The following is a 16,757-nucleotide window of genomic DNA, read 5'->3' on the forward strand; positions in this document are numbered from 1 at the left end:
AATCTTTACTTCGTGATAACGAAGTTTTGATAAATATATTCGTTCTCAAGGATGGACAACGTCACTGAGATTACACGTACGTTTGTACGTTCATTTACGAGAGATGGGAAAAAAAATGTTTTCTCTGATTCCTCGGCATAACAAGATAAACAAACTTTTAAATTGAGAAATGGTAATATCTATTCATGATTTTGCAGAGGAGTTTGTTCTCGACATGAAATCGCTGTTTGTTGTGAATAGAATGCGTTTACAACTCAAGAGAGCTGAATTGTTCAATATATTTTTTGTTCCGAACGTCCGTGAGCTATACGCGAACCTCCGTAATGAAAAATATGTTATGTTTGTTAGATTATAGAGACTGCTTAGATAAGATATCTTAAAAAGATATGTTATTATTTTGGAGTAAGGATTGAAGTATGGGATAGTGAAATAAGAGGTCAAAATATTGAGTTTCTGTAAAATGGGCGTATAGTGGAGAAAAATGTTCAGCGGAAGAGCAATATTTCAACAGAAATGCATGACGAATTTGGTTAAATCATCAGTTGTCTACAATTACGTACAGGTTAAGAGTACAAGCTTAATATTCTGCCAACACATACACATGTTTAATATATTTAAGATTTTGAGCTGAATCAGCATGTGCAGTACTATTCCTCACGGACGTTCGCTGCTCTGGACATGGCAAATTTCCGCGGTTGATAAAAACTTGTTCCTCTGGGAAAATCATAGCATGTAATTGGGTTCATATTAAAGCTTGAGTATACACTTTCAGGTAAGATAAATAATTGGGAGAATATCCTACTTTTTAAATTTTGGCTCAATTGTACATCTTACGGACATCTCTACATTCTGACCCATATACATTTATAAAGGAAAAACAACTTGTCGATTGTGCTCCTTCCTCTGTCGTTGTTAATGAGAAAAAAACATTTTACTGTGAATGAGTGTTACATGTGCAATAATGTATGTTCTTTGCCTAGTTAGGCATATAGGCCTGTAGTACGGTAAAAGAGAGAATAGGCACAATGGCCTCCAAATGTAGTGAAGTCCTTGCAAGCATTCTTCATTCGTTATACGATCAAAATGTTATTGTAATAGAGGAAAAAACAGAGTGGATAATGTTGTAAGCGGAATTTCGATATAATGTTGAAAACTGTGGTTCACTTTAACGGGAGTGAACGGTAAAACTAGTGGTTATAGTATAATTATTTGAGTGGATGCTTGGATGCTTTGAATTGAGAGAGAGTGTTCTGAATGATTGATGGCAGAATGGAACTATAATCAGACAGCATTTCTAGTAGACGAAATCAGAAGGTTAGACAAAAGCAAACCAAATTAACATATTTTGATTTATAAGAACAAGAAAAGACATAATCGAATAAAGAGAGGAAGAGGGAGAGATGTCCACCAATTAGAAGCAGTAGACTATTCTAATGACAGACACAAGTATACAGCTAGACGCTCACATCTGACCATGTCGAGTTTAATATATCGTGCCGAGAAAAAAAAAAAAGGAATGACATCCCTTTGATTTCATCTGGCTGCTGAACCATCTCGAAATCATAACATTACACCTTAGTTCTTTTTTACATGATAAAATTTTCGTTGGCACCTGAGATGAAAAAGAAGACGTTTAGGAGAATTTCACAAGAATATCTGTACCTATGATTCCCGTAACATCGGCAATTGTGTTATTAGCCACGAATTTGATGATCTTTCATGTCGTGCTTGGAGAAATTAGCAAGATTGCATCCAAGTTTTAACCTCTACCTATCAAATAAAAGAAAAATCAGGTAAGGGACCAAGAGCATTTCAAAACGACCCTGCAATCGCGCTCTCATGACCTACGGGGCCGCGGGGTCACACTCGAAGTCACGCGTGCGAGGACAGATTCTGCTCTTTTTTTTTTTCCGGGCTTGCCGACTGTGCGCGCTGACCGATAGAGCCCACACAGAAATAAATAGATTAGTCTGACTTCAATGTCATGTTATATTTGTTTCGTTTTTAATGTCGACAATGTCGTAAGCAATTTCATTCTAAACAAGAATATTTCATAATAATAATACATTTCTATGCATTTTACGGTATTTTTATTCGACAAAATTGAATTTCTGACAACCTAACTCATGTAGGAAAACCTTGTTACTGATCCTATTGTCTAGAATAACAGACTACGACTTCGTTTTGCATACAGCCTGATTGGCATGTCGATAAGCTAATCAGCGGAGGAGTTGGCAAATTAGGTGGAGCCTGGAGTTTACGAGTTCCCCCTGAAATGAGGGGAAAGTGGCAGGTTTGACTGGACTGTATTCAGGAGGGGTGAATTGTGTAATACAGTATATACAGACACCATCAACGTACGTCCGTACACACGCGGGCACACTACGAATACAGTCCAGGAAGTGGACTAACCCCTTCCCCTTTCCTGCTGTTGTAGCTGTTTTTGTTTATGTTTTCAATTTTTCAATGAACCATATCCATGGAGAATATGTATTTACATAAGCAGACTTTCCTATGAGCGTATCAGGGCAATGACCCCCAAGGACAATTACCCCACGACTAAATACTGGTTAGTGATAAAGTTGGAGTAAAGATTAGGGTTAGGGCTAGGTTTAGGGTTAGTTTGGGTTAAGGTTAGGATTAGGTTCAGGATTAGGACTAGGGTTAGGGTCAAGGGAAGGGTCTGGAGTAATTGCCCAGGGGGTAACTGTCCTAGAAGCCCTATTAGGCACGATGCTTGTTTTGATTTTGCTTCTCTTTTCTTTTCTTTTTTTTTTTTTGGGGGGGGGGGGTTGTCAAGCCCACCGGAGGTGCGGGGAGACTAAGGGATCGCCTGCGGCGTCTGTCTGTCTGTCGTCCGTCCGTCCGTCGTCTGTCCGCAACGCTACAAAAACTTGAATAACTCTTTACTCTGGGCTTTGATTGCAATCAAACTTCGAGGGAAGAGGGATCATACAAAGTTTCACATTTTACCATATATGAAGGTCACCTCAAGGTCAAAGCTCACAGGCAGGGGTCAATGAACTTTAGGGCCCAATGTTAAGTTTTTATGGCGCGTTTCTATTATAGGTCATAACTTTTGATCCATAGGTCCATTTGTGACTAAACTTGGATGGTAGATGTCCCTTGGGGAGTGGATGATAACCACAAGGTCAAAGGTCACAAGCAGGGGTCAACGAACTTTTAGAGCCCAATGTTAAGTTTTTATGGCACGTTTCTATTATGGGTCATAACTTTTAGGTCCGTTTGTGACCAAACTTGGATGGTAGATGTTCCTTGGGGAGTGGATGGTCACCACAAGGTCAAAGGTCACAGGCAGGGGTCAACGAACTTTAAGGGCCCAATGTTAACTTTTTATGGCACGTTTCTTTTTTGCCATAAATTTTTACCCTTTTATATCTCTTTTTATCTGAACTATATCTCTTTTTTTATCTGTTATATCCCATTCGCGTACAATTTCTTGTACGCGAATGGGCGAGACACATTATGGCACTTGCCTTGTATTTGTTTCTTGATGCCTACAGCATTGCCAGCGACACATTTCAAAGAGAAGAGGGAGCCTGATGATACCGGGAAGGCCTCAAGAAGTCCTTACAGCATCCTCCCACAGTCCGCGCCCGAGTGGGACGTGCCACCACCTGCCAGCATTCCCAAGGGGGCCAGCCCGTCGTCGTCGTCGTCGTCATCGTCGTCGTCAAGGCAGGATCAAAGCGTCAACTCCATGGCGGTGATGTGTGCTGTCTGTGGCGACCAGGCCACCGGGAGATACTTTGGTGCCCAGATTTGTGAAGCCTGCAAGGTGAGTGGAGTCGCAGACATTATTGACTTTGAAGGATATTTCACATTGGACTTTGTTCTATGTGTACAGGGGCAGATCCAGGAATTCTGTAAAGGTTCAAAAAATGAGCCATTAATTGTACTTAATCATAATTTTCGTCTTTTTCTTAGAATGCATGGTCAAATTTTCACCAAACTTGGCATGTATTATCATGTGAGTGATATCGATGATACTATTTGTTGGATACAGACAAAACCCCCAAATTTAAGAATCTTTTCAAATCTTTTCTAAAATTGTAAACATATAAAAGCTATAATGGTGGTGCTACATGTACTGCGTGGAAGGTGGACTTGCGATACTCAGGTGAGTACGAGACCCCCCGGTCTCTTGTTTTATTTCTTTTGTTTTAACAAAAACTAATTAGGGGCGCGCGCCCAGTGCGCTCCTCCCGGGATCCCCCACTGGTGTATGTCCCTTCCCTATTTCTTACTTGAGTTCATAATTACATATGATACAGAAAGTAGTAAAGAGAGCTGGTAATTTTCCTCAGTCTGCCCACATGTCTTTGTTCATCAATCTATTAACCTTTCTACCTTCAGTAACTTCCTGTAAGAGCTGTTAATTTGAAGTCTTTAAAGGAATGATTGTAATAATAACAATTATTGTATTGAAATGATGATAGGCACACCACTTTTGATACGGTGTGAGCATCGGATGTTACTGTCAGTTTTGCTGTAAAAATTGACATTAATGCAATTATTCTCATCATTATTGTAATCATTTCTGTGATTATCATCATCAGCAGCATTATCATGTCCAGTAGCAGCAGCAGCAGCATTATTGGATAATCATGCCAGTTATGAATGCTTTGAACACAGAGCTTTTTCATACGGAGCACACGGAAGGGCGAGCCCAACTTTCGATGCGTCAACAAGCAGAGCTGCCCCATCACGCCTCTGTCCAGGCTGCTCTGCCAGTTCTGCCGCTACCAGAAGTGTATCAAGGCAGGCATGGGGCGCAAAGGTAAGCGTGAGAATCTCAAGAGAGTTTGCGTCGCAATCCTTTGATTGAAGAATGAAACTGAATGAGAATGTATACATATGTAGATTGAGTGAATGCAGCAACATTAGTAAAACACATACTGTAAAAGTGGATATTTTCGCACAACTAATTTTCGCGCTTGGCGGGGTAAGAAGAGTTTCGTGTACTTTTAATTCCGCTGAATCAAGACATCACACACAGGAACATATGGCAGGCAAAAATATTCGCGTGCTTTTATTTTCGTGCTAGTTTCTGGTTGCGCGAAATGCGCAACAATTTCAACACCGCGAAAATTTCAACTTTTACAGTAAGTGAAGTTTGAGGAAAATCAGACAATAAGTGTAAATGTTATGAATGTTCAAACTTTTGGTACTGCCATCATGGGATAAGAAGACTACAGTAAAATTTGTGAATTCGCAGTTAGATGATTTGAATAAAATGTAAAAATAATGCCACAAAATGTTATTTTCTTATCAAAAGTGCACATTTCTTCCACTTTTTAGTGGATGATGATGAGGGTAATGTTATTCCCCCTGCCCTCTGAGAGAGGTAAGCTAAACACTCTTTCATCATGCAAAAAAACAAAAAAACAAAAAAATATGTTGAATTCTTTTTGTATTTTCTCCATATTGTTGTCCTGCTGTGAAATCATAAATTGTTTTAGTCTTCCTATCCAGCAATGGCAGTACCGAAATTGTAAAAATCTGTCAGTTTTGAATGGATTCAAACTTCACTTATGTGTTCTACTATAATTTCTGCATTCGCCTAATCCACAGTTTACATTGGATTTTATTCCCTGGTAATGCTTCAGTTGAATGGTGGCAAGTCAAAAGCCCCGCTTCAAATCGGCGCTTCAGAAAATCTTGCAGTGTTTGCGTGCATCGCAGCAGTGCTTCTCGATCAGAGCAAATTGCGCTCATGGAGATGTACATGTACAAGTTGTCCTCATGCCTGGTAACATTGTTGCCTCCCCAGTGGGAATAATTATCTTGGGTGGCCTTCAGCTTTGCTCATGTGTGCTGGAATTTGTCTGCAACTTGTAGTGGTCTCCAGGAGTCAACATGTGTCATTTATCATAGATAATCGTCGATTATGACGTAATTGTAGTGCGTAATTTATTTTGCTCAGCTTTCACAGCAGACAAAGAAAACCTTTGCAGTAAGAAAGCCACAAGTTTCATCAGTGTATTCCACAATCACTGTAATTGTCCTGTAGTATAGTCTAGTATTCACATGTCAGACAGTGCAAGATTGATTGAGTTGTTTTTTGGTTTTTTTTTAGGGTTTTGTTACGGCTCATTTAAAACAAGAAGATGCACAAGTAAATGAATGGTGCAGCCGAACTGTAGTATGTGATTATTGGGATATACTAGAGATACTTGATTACTGCTGTTACTGAATGTTTCTGTAATGCGCATTTAAATAACCATGCTGTGAGTACAACAATCATACTTTGTGGGACTCTCTGCCTGCCTAGAAAATTTTGTATAGCAAACGACCCCACCTTGACAGTAGCTCGATCACAGCGAAATAGGTACGGACTTGTCTTACAGTACTCTTGAAAGTAGTGCATCCTAAGTGAACAAAAACAAAACAGGAAGGATAAATTGTTTGAATTCAGATTTAAGTATTTGAAAATAACTTAGATGTACAGTTGAGTGCTTTCTGCTAATATGAATAGTGGCATCATGTACCGGCCATATTCTGTCCATTCAGCCAAGCAGCCAGTGAAGGACATTGCTCAGGATCAGGTGCCGTGCAAAGTGTGTGGGGACGTCTCGTCAGGGATACACTTTGGAATCTACACATGTGAAGGGTGCAAGGTAAAGAATAGACTGTTCTCTTGCATTTGTTTTTGTTTTTTTCCCCCTATGTAGATGGCAACTCCAACATATTTGTATGCATACGTGCACGTATTTAAACGTTGTAGATCAATCAAACGATTACAAATTACGTAGCACTTCTATATGACTGAGAGACAGAGAAATGATTTTATATGGTCAAATGAAACAGCCAGTGGGGGATCAATGGAAGGAAAAGTCACAGAGAATAGAGGAAATCCAGTGTTGTTGGATATCATTAAAGGGGAAATCCAGTCCAAATATAACTTCATCTGATAAAAACGAATGAAATCTTACACATTCAGTGATAGAAATTTGACTGAAATTGGATGAAAAATAAGGAAGTTATGACATTTTGAAGCTTTGCTAATTTCTGCAAAACAGTTCTTGTGCAGGGGATATGAATATGCAAATGAGTGAGCTAACCATGTCACATCCTCACAATTTTCCATTGATCATGTAAAAAAAAAATGACAAAAATTCAATGTTTCTGTCATTGAAGTCTGAAACATGATGTTATTCCTGGTTGATTAACTTCAGAATAGTGATCAGTTAGATACACCAGGATTTGAGCCTCGGGCATAATTGCATTTGAATGAAAAACTTGAAATTTCTAAATTTTTTGTACAAACTATATGGCACATTGTGAGGGAATGACATGCTTACTGTGCCTTTGTGTATACATATTGACCGTTCAAGAACTGTTTCCTACAAAATTAGAGAAAATTTGAAATGTCATAACTTTCTTATTTTTCGCCAGATTTCGATCCAAATTTTACCATTGAACTTATATATTCATGTATTATACTATTTTACTCTTTCTTATCAGACAAACTTATATTTGGACTGGATTTCCCCTTTAACCCAATGAGAATGGGCTGATTTTGCTACAACACACACATTTCCCATAGACACTTGCCCGAGTGTACTCGGGACTCGTCCTCAACGGGTTAACCCACTAAAGTCTCTAAACCTCAAGGGGCTGTCTTGAACCCTACATTTACATGTCCATAGTATGTTACATGTCCATAGTATGTAGTGTGTTAGAATGTGTGTTTTGTCACCTGGATCATATCATCACTGGATCACCCTGCTCTACATTAATATTTTTCTCTCCATGGCTTGATAATTAATTTGTTCAGCCACAAGCAAAATTGTGTACATATGGTAAACCTTTCTGCTTCATCCGGTGAGTACCATGGAAAAAGCTGAGAACGAGAAATCTGTAGGTCCTAGTGAGCTGAAGATGAAGATAACCTTACAAGAGAAGAGAGCACTCAGACAATGGAGTGATTACCAGATAAGAGACCTGCTGCACAGCCAGTTAATAGAGAAAGAGAGAGGTAGATATCTAGATCTGAAGGAAATATATCAGGTACATGTATAGCAGTAGTCATGAGACTGCATGTGGAATGTTTTTGTTTCATCGTATATTGCTTCTGGGAGCCAGGGTTTCTTTCGGCGCAGTCTGAGGGATGGCAACACGTACGTCTGCTCGGGCAACGAGGAATGCATCATTACACCCGTTACTCGCAACCTGTGCCGCTGCTGCCGCTTCAGGAAGTGCCTTGCTGTTGGCATGTCCAGAGCAAGTGAGTAGATGCCCGTCACAAACATGATGAATTTTACAGTGTATGACTCGTAGCAGCATCCCTCTGGTGATAGGACCTTGTTTCTCTGTTGGGACATATAATAAAAAACCTCACAGCTCAGTTTTGAATACCAAAATACTGATTTGAGTTTTAAAACACGACAGTTTTCAGTGTAGCCCAAAACAAGATTTCTGTGTTTGTTTTTTCTTTGTTTGTTTGTTTGTTTTGTGTATGTGTGTGTCAACATTGATAGTATTTGAGAATATGTTGAATTTTTTTTGTTTGTTTTTTACTTTCTTTCTTTCATTTGCTCTTCTGGAAATTCATGACATTTGAGATAAGAGGTCTTGTCAATCTGGGAATGTTATACAAGGTAACTTTCAAACAACACTTAAGGAAAGGAAAATTGACATGAATTACAAGTGTAACTCCACACCATGTTCCACATGGCTCTAATACACTTCAGGAAACTTCAGGACGAACAGATCAGAGGTTTCATCAAAATTGAATGTGGAATAAGAAGACTATTGTTTCCCTCATCTTTGTGAATCTTTGATATTAGTGATTATAAGTTTTCACGAATCAGTGATACTAGTGGCAGCCACATATCCAAATAGGCAGAGGTGATGAAGGTGATGAAGGCAAGCCTTGCATGTGATTTGTGGAGAGCAATTTTTGCGAGCACACGTTCAGCAGGTAAGACGCACGCTAAACTCGCCCAAATCCTTGTCCGCTTGCAGAAAATTACCTTGCGTGCTGGAAAATCCATACACGCAACAAGCCAACATAGCTTGCCCAGAAAGATGTGAGAGGGCCTTTAGAAATGAAGACTTAAAGTGAGAAAGAGATTGCAGTTATGAAACCATTGACCAGAAACATGAGCTTATTGATGTATTTGTGTATAAAGCAGTGGGAGCAGTGTAAGGTGAAAATGTCATCCCTTCTTCCAATTTGTGTAGTTCTGACCCATATTACGGGTACTAGTTTTAGAAATATGTGAAACATTGAATTCCTTGAGTATCTTATTTCATGTATGATTTTCATGACTTATATACCACTCTTTTTCATCATTTTTGACTCCTTTAAGCACAGTCTACTTAATTTTCGTGTTGAAGTGCGTTTAGTCAAACTTGAGTCAAACTCGTCTGTATGGTCAGTATGTTATATTTGCCTCTTGCTTGCAATGCCCAAGTTCCATTTAAAAACACTTATTATATCATCAAGTCCATAATGACCTTTTTTTTTTCAGAAATCATCTTATCATCTTGTTGTTAAACTTACATATCTGAGAGTTGAGATGAGGCTGATTAGATACATTCTAAAGGGTGCATGAAATCAAAGAAATCTACAAATATTTGCCGGTTGGAGAGATAAACATAAACTGTGATCTCTTGAAATGTGTTGTTTATATGAGAACCAATCATAGGTCTTGCAATTAAGAGACTTTTGAATAGTCTACAATCAAGATAAGCAATCATATATGGACAGCGAAGGCCACACTATTTCTAGTGCTACACTACTTGTAGTGAGAAAGTTGTACTCTTTTTAATGCCGAACAATGAATAATCATTACAGAACACACAGTTGTAGATTATTAGTAACTATTGTAATTATAAGCCCCTTCATGTATCCAACCGTCAAGTAACTGTCCGTGCTGTTTGTCTTCATTTCTCACACTAGATAGATCGGGGGGGGGGGGGGGGGGGGGGGGGGGGGGAGGGCATTTCATGAGGCGTCTTGTCAGATTTTTTTTTCTGACAAACTGATATAAGCTTCTAAAACCCTTGCATCTGATTAGCTGAGACAAAATGCTTCATTTAATGCCTCCCCCCCCCCCCATTGCAAAAGGATGAATGTATTTCTGCAGGTCATCATGAATACTTTTTAGTAGATTTCTTGGTGATTCCTTTCCTTTCCATATGAAACTGTGTTCATGATTTCATCGGTGTATCCTTGTGATAGCATTTCAAAATTGAATGCACCATCTTTAATAGTCTACCATCTACCTGTTGTTCTCTGCACTAGCATTACAGCTAGATGCTACAAGCAGATTAAAGTCAGATTGTTACCATATCTCTGATGCAGGTATCAAGCTGGGAAGGCACCAGAAGTATGACACACGCCCCATAGATGTGACTACCACTCCAACCCCCAGTCCCGATGACCATTCGGGCATGCCACACACTGCAAGAAGTAGCCAGGATCCCGCTGACAGAGGATACGACGCCTCAAGTGGAGAATGTGGTACAAAGGTGCACCACTGGTCCCCAGTGAGATGGAAGTCGTTAGATGATTACCCCGAGATGGAGCCAAGCACAGTTCAAGAAAAGCAGTATTCACCACGTCTCACATCCCCCAGTGCTTCGTTAGCCAATTTTGAGCAGTCCAGCAGTGCTACTGAGTATATCGGCAAAAGATGCTGGCAAGCCGAGAGTCCAGGCAGTGTAGCCAGTGGGAAAGAACTGTCGACCATCTCTCAGGCCAGTATTACAGGTCATCCGTCGCCAGTGCAGAACTTTGGCTCTCCATGCAATTCTAGTCCACAGTCCCACACAGGGCAAATGGCTGAGGGCAGTGATGGTGGTTGGACTCCAAAAAGCCCCCACCCCACCTCTCCACAATCACCCCTAACCAAGAAACATCCAGTGTTCAATCCACAGAAAAGTTCTGCTACAAAGCGTCTTGTAAAAACTGCAAAGGGTTCTAGTGGTGTTACCCCTGAAGATAACACCAATGCCTCGAGTGTGCCTGCCAGTGTCACCTATTCCTCTGGCAAGTCTGAAAAAGACAGTATAGTGATGGTAAAGGAAGAATTTTATCCCTCCGACTCCTACTGCCAGGAGAAAGCTCAGGATATTCTGTTCTACAATGGGACTAGTAACAGGAGGGATTTAAATGGTGTCAGATGTGAACAGTCCGAAACATTGAAAGGGACTGATGCAGTGGAAGAGACATCATTTGAGGATGCGGCAGAGCCGGGTTCAAATGTGCAGGGGTTTATGGAAGGAAAAGATCCTCCAGGAATGGACCTCTATGATGCAATGAGCGCTCTGAAGCCTGAGAACCTGACTGTGTCTCCTGACGTGACAGACCTGGAATCTGCATCTGCATTCAAATCCAGTGGTGCGGCGCAAGGCAGCGGGAGACTTTCACACTCGTACCTCAAGGGGCCTGAAGCAGGGATCCCCCTCCAACTGTCCCAGAGCGTGCAAGTCACCAGTCCAGCAGCTCAGCTGCTGTGCGCTTCCAGGTCTGTCACAGTGCTGCAGCCAACTGCCGTCTACCCCCAGCACTCCTCGGCACTATCCCAAAGTATGCAGTTTTCCAAACCGATGCCCTTCAGAACATCTCTTCCTGTGAACAGAAAGAAAATGCAGATCCAAGACTGTGACAATCGGGATACTGCTACTGAGGAGGCTCTTCCAGAAACCTCAAAGCAGCCAGGCTCATCCAATAGCTCGGGTGTGCATCAGTTACCTTCACTCACTCCAACTGAGACCAGTGGGGGAAAGGCGAATGTGCAGACTGTGTTGCCCTACGACCGACTGTACACCTGCCCTCTTCCCGGGCTCTTGCCACCCCAAGCTGCCCGCGACATGGCCGCCAAGTGCCACGATATCCTGAAGCGGGCCCAGAGTGGGCTGCTGAGTGACAGGATATTCTCCCAGGAGGTGGAGGCATCCATGACGGTCCACCCGAAGCTTCTCGATGCTCTTGAGAGGGAGAGCATTATGTTTGAGGCTACACACAATTTGACGGGACTGACAGCAGTGATGAAGTCGATGGAAACCAATGCAGCCTGTGTGGAGGCGGCAACCTACGTAAGTCTGGAAAGATTGCACATTATCGCTGTTCAGCAATTGACCCTTTTTTTTGTGTCCTATGCATTTTGCACCAGTAGCATCATTAGCAAACAAACTTCCTTGTACATAAGTGCAAAACAGAGAGAATACAATGTTTTTGAGATGTGACAGTCTGCATGAGGATTACAAATTGTGCATGTGGCACGTGATCAGTAGCACAATAATTATTCTTTTTTTTTTTCCTACTTGGTAATTGGAAAGTACTCTAGCTGCTGTCAAGAGCTTGCATTATAAGGAAGTGGAATAGTTCTTATTTTGCTGTTTTACCACAACACAAATTATACCTGGTGGTGCAAAAAGGAAACAAACAAACAATAAGATACCAATAAACTAAGCACTTTCATAAGCAGCTATGAACTCAAATTACACCAGTTTGTCAAAATTGTCAAAAATGTCAAAATTAGGAAGGAGATATTTAGGGAAATAAATGTTGTTGTTTTCTTCTGTGATGTTCTCTCCAGCTTGCACAGCATCAAAACTGCAACTCAGGGGATCACTGGCAAAAGTTCCAAGAGACAGTGAGCCTGAAGATCATAGGGGCTGTGCAATATGTCAAGAAAATGCCAGGTAGGTGTTGTATCTCTGTCTTTGGGAGAGAGTACTACGACTAGAATCTTGATTTCCATAAGTGCACGAAGACGTGTCAAGTAGCAGATTGCACAAAATTTGTGTGAAATTGAAGCAAATATCGTATAAGTCATTACGTAACTCGTAGATGTCAGTAGGTTAGTTCTTGCGACATTCCATTTCTCTTCCCATTCGTCATATCATGTAGATGATGATGATACACCCAGCATCAACTACTTTCTTTATTTCAGACAAGAAATAACCACATATGATATTCATACGTACAGAGGTATACATGCATGGTGCCCTTATACACATACTTATATATTGCCATTTCATCATGCTGTACGGATCAAGAGTTCTTTTTGACAACTTGCTGTCGAGACATCTGTAAGAAATAAGCATAGAACTGCCTTATTGAGAAGTCGACATCTCCTTTCCTTTGCTGCATTGCAGCCTTATTTCAAGGCTTGGATGCTGTCATTGTATTTCACCCACACCAATGCCCAACTAGTTGTTATCTGTAAGTTAAAGGAGTAGATATGAATGTGTGCTCTTGTGCACTTATCAGTACATTGTCTTTCTGCTATATGGGATTCAAGGCACTGTACAATAGATTGTTAAAACAGTTGGAAAGGTCTGTAGAAAACTTACCTTATCTGGACAGTAGTGCTGGTGTCTCCTTTTGTCTCCTTTTTGCTACATAATGCCTTCATATTTGAAGACTTTTGAAGTACTGTTATTGTATTTCATACCTAAAATGGTTAACAAAAGATTTTTATGTGTTTAAAAAAAAAAAAAAGTATATGAGTGAACAAATGCAAGTGCATCACCTTTTCATCATGGTTTGAAGCTCAGAGCATTTTGCAACAAATTGTCAAGACGGTTAGATAAAAGGATAGAAAACTACCTTATCTAGAAGTTGGCGTGTCTTGTCACCTGCTGCATTGTACCCTCCTATTCCAAGGCTGTAACACCATCACCATGGATGACCGTCTCCAACTGATCAAGCACAGTGTGTTCCCCATCATCCTCATTCACAAGTCGTGGAAGATGGGCCGCCAGTGGCAGTGGATGGAGCAGACCTTCTTCACCAACCGGTCCCTGCGGCGGCTGGCCGACGGCTTCCGCGACATCTGCTACTACTTCCTCAACCAGTTTGTCCTGCACTCCTTTGACAGTATCGAGATTGCGCTCCTCATGATGCTGGTGATACTGAACCCCGGTAGGATATGGCATCATCTCTTTTACAACAAATCATCATCATCATCATTATCATCATCATCATCAACAACATCAACATCAACAACAACAATAACAACAACAACAACAAGCAACAACAACAACAACAACAACAACAAGCAAAACAAAAAAGGCAAAAACAAAAACACACTTATGCTGATTGATTCTTAGTTCTTTCATTCATACTCTTTATTCTCATAGTTATATTCCCCACTACATGTACCAGAGAGTACTTTGGACTCACCAGTGTTACATTGTTGCCGCTTCAAATCTGTGTGCACACCTTGGTCATGTTTCTTGATGAATTTTATTCAAATTCACTGTAGAGGAATGTCATGTATAAAAGATGTAGCAGCCTATAACTTTTGGTGATAATGCCTTTGCTTGTTCATCTTTATACAGAAAACCATTGATTAATTTTAGAGTCTGCTTGTGTGTGCTTGAGCCTTATTTCTCACTGATTTTTGTTTTCCAATTTTGTACAGATGTTTATCATAGTCAAATCTGAACCCTGGAATGTTGGATAATGTATCCCCCAATATACCACCTGTTATGTGGTCAAAGGTCACAACCACTTCGTATTAAATTTCTTACACATGCTCTACCCTCCACATTTATGGATGAATTTTTCCCAAACTTATGTGGAGGTGCATCATGGTGTAACTTTGAGTTTTTACTGTCTTTGATGATGCTGCCCCCAGTGTTTTATCTTTTATGAATTCAAAGAAATGTGATTGCTTGTTGGTGCTCTGCCTTGTAAGGAACTTTTCCTTCTTTTCATGGAGTATCTTTCATGGTTACTCCAATGTAGACATCCCATAGTTCTCACACATACAATTGCATGTCATCGCGTGTCACATGCTGCATCATACCCTTCACTGGGCTATTTACAGTCTCTATCTCTCTCTTTCTCTCTTTGATCGATTTTCTATCAGAGTTAGAAACCCTAAAGGACAAGTACGCTGTGGCAAGACTCCACATGGACTACCGGAATATCTTGAAAAATTACTGCCAAGGTGAGTGAACTTGCGACTGGTTCATCATATCTACTATCAGAACGCCAGAATTCTCTCCATCAACCAAGCCTCCTTTCATACTCCTTTAACAACAACAACAACAAAACAACAAAAAAAGACATGAAGAGAACTAGACAGTGAGGTGCATTATGAATAGAAAATGATCGGGAATGTGTTATCAGTCATGTGCAAAATGTTGACGCGTGTCATTTTATCGTGCTAAAATTCCTGTCTGGGATCCCATTTTAGATTAAAAATTTTAGATTAGTAGACACACACAGAGTATTTTTCTCTCTTTTTTTCTTTCATTTTAAGATATAGAAAATTGCCACCATATTCCAGCTCCCTCTTCATTCACTACACCATCACTCATTCACTTCCCTGTAATGTCTGTTGCAGGCATCATCAAAGCGCATACAATTTTCTTGCGAGAAATATCACTGTTCTTTGTAGTTTTCATGAGAAATCACCACAATGACAGATCAGATCGTCATTTCATGTGTCAGGAAAGTACATGTAGAATGGGACGATGTATCGCATTTGACCTAGTGGTCTGTGCTGTCACCTTTGTGCTGTTCACAGTAGCCTGTACATACTCTGTAGCTGTAACATGATGACTAGATACATTTTATTTGATCGCAATGGAAAAATTTGGTTTGCTCTGCTTTCTTGTTACGATTTATTTGAAGAACTTACAAAAAGGTACAGCTGATTTGTGCATGAACTGTGTCATATTTGTATCCAAGAAGACATGGCTACCTTGGGTTTGATAGCATGTCACAAATGTGGGTTTGTCGTTGATCTTTCAGAGACACAAGGAAACATGGACAAGTACTACATGCTCCTACAGTTTGTCCCCATGCTGACCAGGATTGACCAGATCCACAAGAAGAGCATCCGCCAGGGTCACCAGAGCGAGCCAGACATTGCCCTGCCCGCCCTCTTCGCCGAGGTCAACCTCTGATCATTGCAGTCCCCATCTTTTTGGGAGAGGAAGGGGGTTAACAGAGTCCCCAGTAACATGCCATGGATCTACCCTTCCCCCTTTCTCAATTCTTGAGATTTTATCTTTTTCAGTTATTGATTTCACTTTACTCGTTAATATCAACTGTTTTTATGGGAAGGGGGATTGTTGTGCATTCCTTGACATTTTGGACTCGTTGATTGAGTGTAGGTGGTAAAAAGATGGATGCACCTCGCGCACCATTACTTGCATGTTCATGAAACGTGGAAGGTATTGATGCTTTTCTCCCCGTGATTTTGTGGTTTTGTGTGTACCTTTGTCGATGGTTGCACATTCTATGCAGCAATGTCACTGGCACTTACTCACTTCTACCATTGGGTAGAGGATAGAACTTAAAACTGCCCACCAGAATGTGTTGATGTAAATGTATAACAGGAAATTTGTCTGTCCGTAACGTGTTAATTGCATAGTATGGTAACTTTTGAGCTGTCAGAAATTTATCACTTTGAGGGGATCCCCAGCGGGAGGGAAGCATTCACAAGTGCAATGTAAGTTAGGGTTTTTCTCTTCTGTATTTTGAGAATATCAGAGTGGGTAAATCGTCATCGCCTTCTTGTTCAAATTTTAAAAAGGGAAATAGTATTCTCACGCAAGAATCAATGTACATTAATGCATTACAACTGTGAAGGTGTTTAATATGTGAAATGTTTTCAAAGAGTTTGTAGCTCTTGCTTTATAGATAGCACAACAGCACCATGTTGCCTCGCAAATCGGCTCACCATTGATCGCGCACTTTCCCTGGCCTTGAAAAGACTGTTCAAGAGTGACCTCCCTATAGCTCTCTCACTGAGGCT

At 40.6% G+C, this 16,757-nt stretch overlaps 1 protein-coding gene across 1 annotated transcript; it reads left to right on the forward strand.

Moving 5' to 3' along the window:
- Positions 1-3,514: 3,514 nt before the first annotated feature.
- On the forward strand, positions 3,515-15,966 carry LOC140231206 (uncharacterized). Its single transcript, XM_072311387.1, has 9 exons — positions 3,515-3,799; positions 4,657-4,801; positions 6,535-6,641; positions 8,110-8,251; positions 10,337-12,072; positions 12,576-12,681; positions 13,649-13,906; positions 14,859-14,939; positions 15,749-15,966. Exons 1-9 carry the CDS (start codon positions 3,515-3,517, stop codon positions 15,901-15,903), a joined length of 3,015 nt encoding a protein of 1,004 aa, XP_072167488.1. The 3' UTR covers positions 15,904-15,966.
- Positions 15,967-16,757: the final 791 nt, after the last annotated feature.

The sequence above is a fragment of the Diadema setosum genome, chromosome 1, assembly GCF_964275005.1.
Source record: "Diadema setosum chromosome 1, eeDiaSeto1, whole genome shotgun sequence".
Taxonomy (NCBI): Eukaryota; Metazoa; Echinodermata; class Echinoidea; order Diadematoida; family Diadematidae; genus Diadema; species Diadema setosum.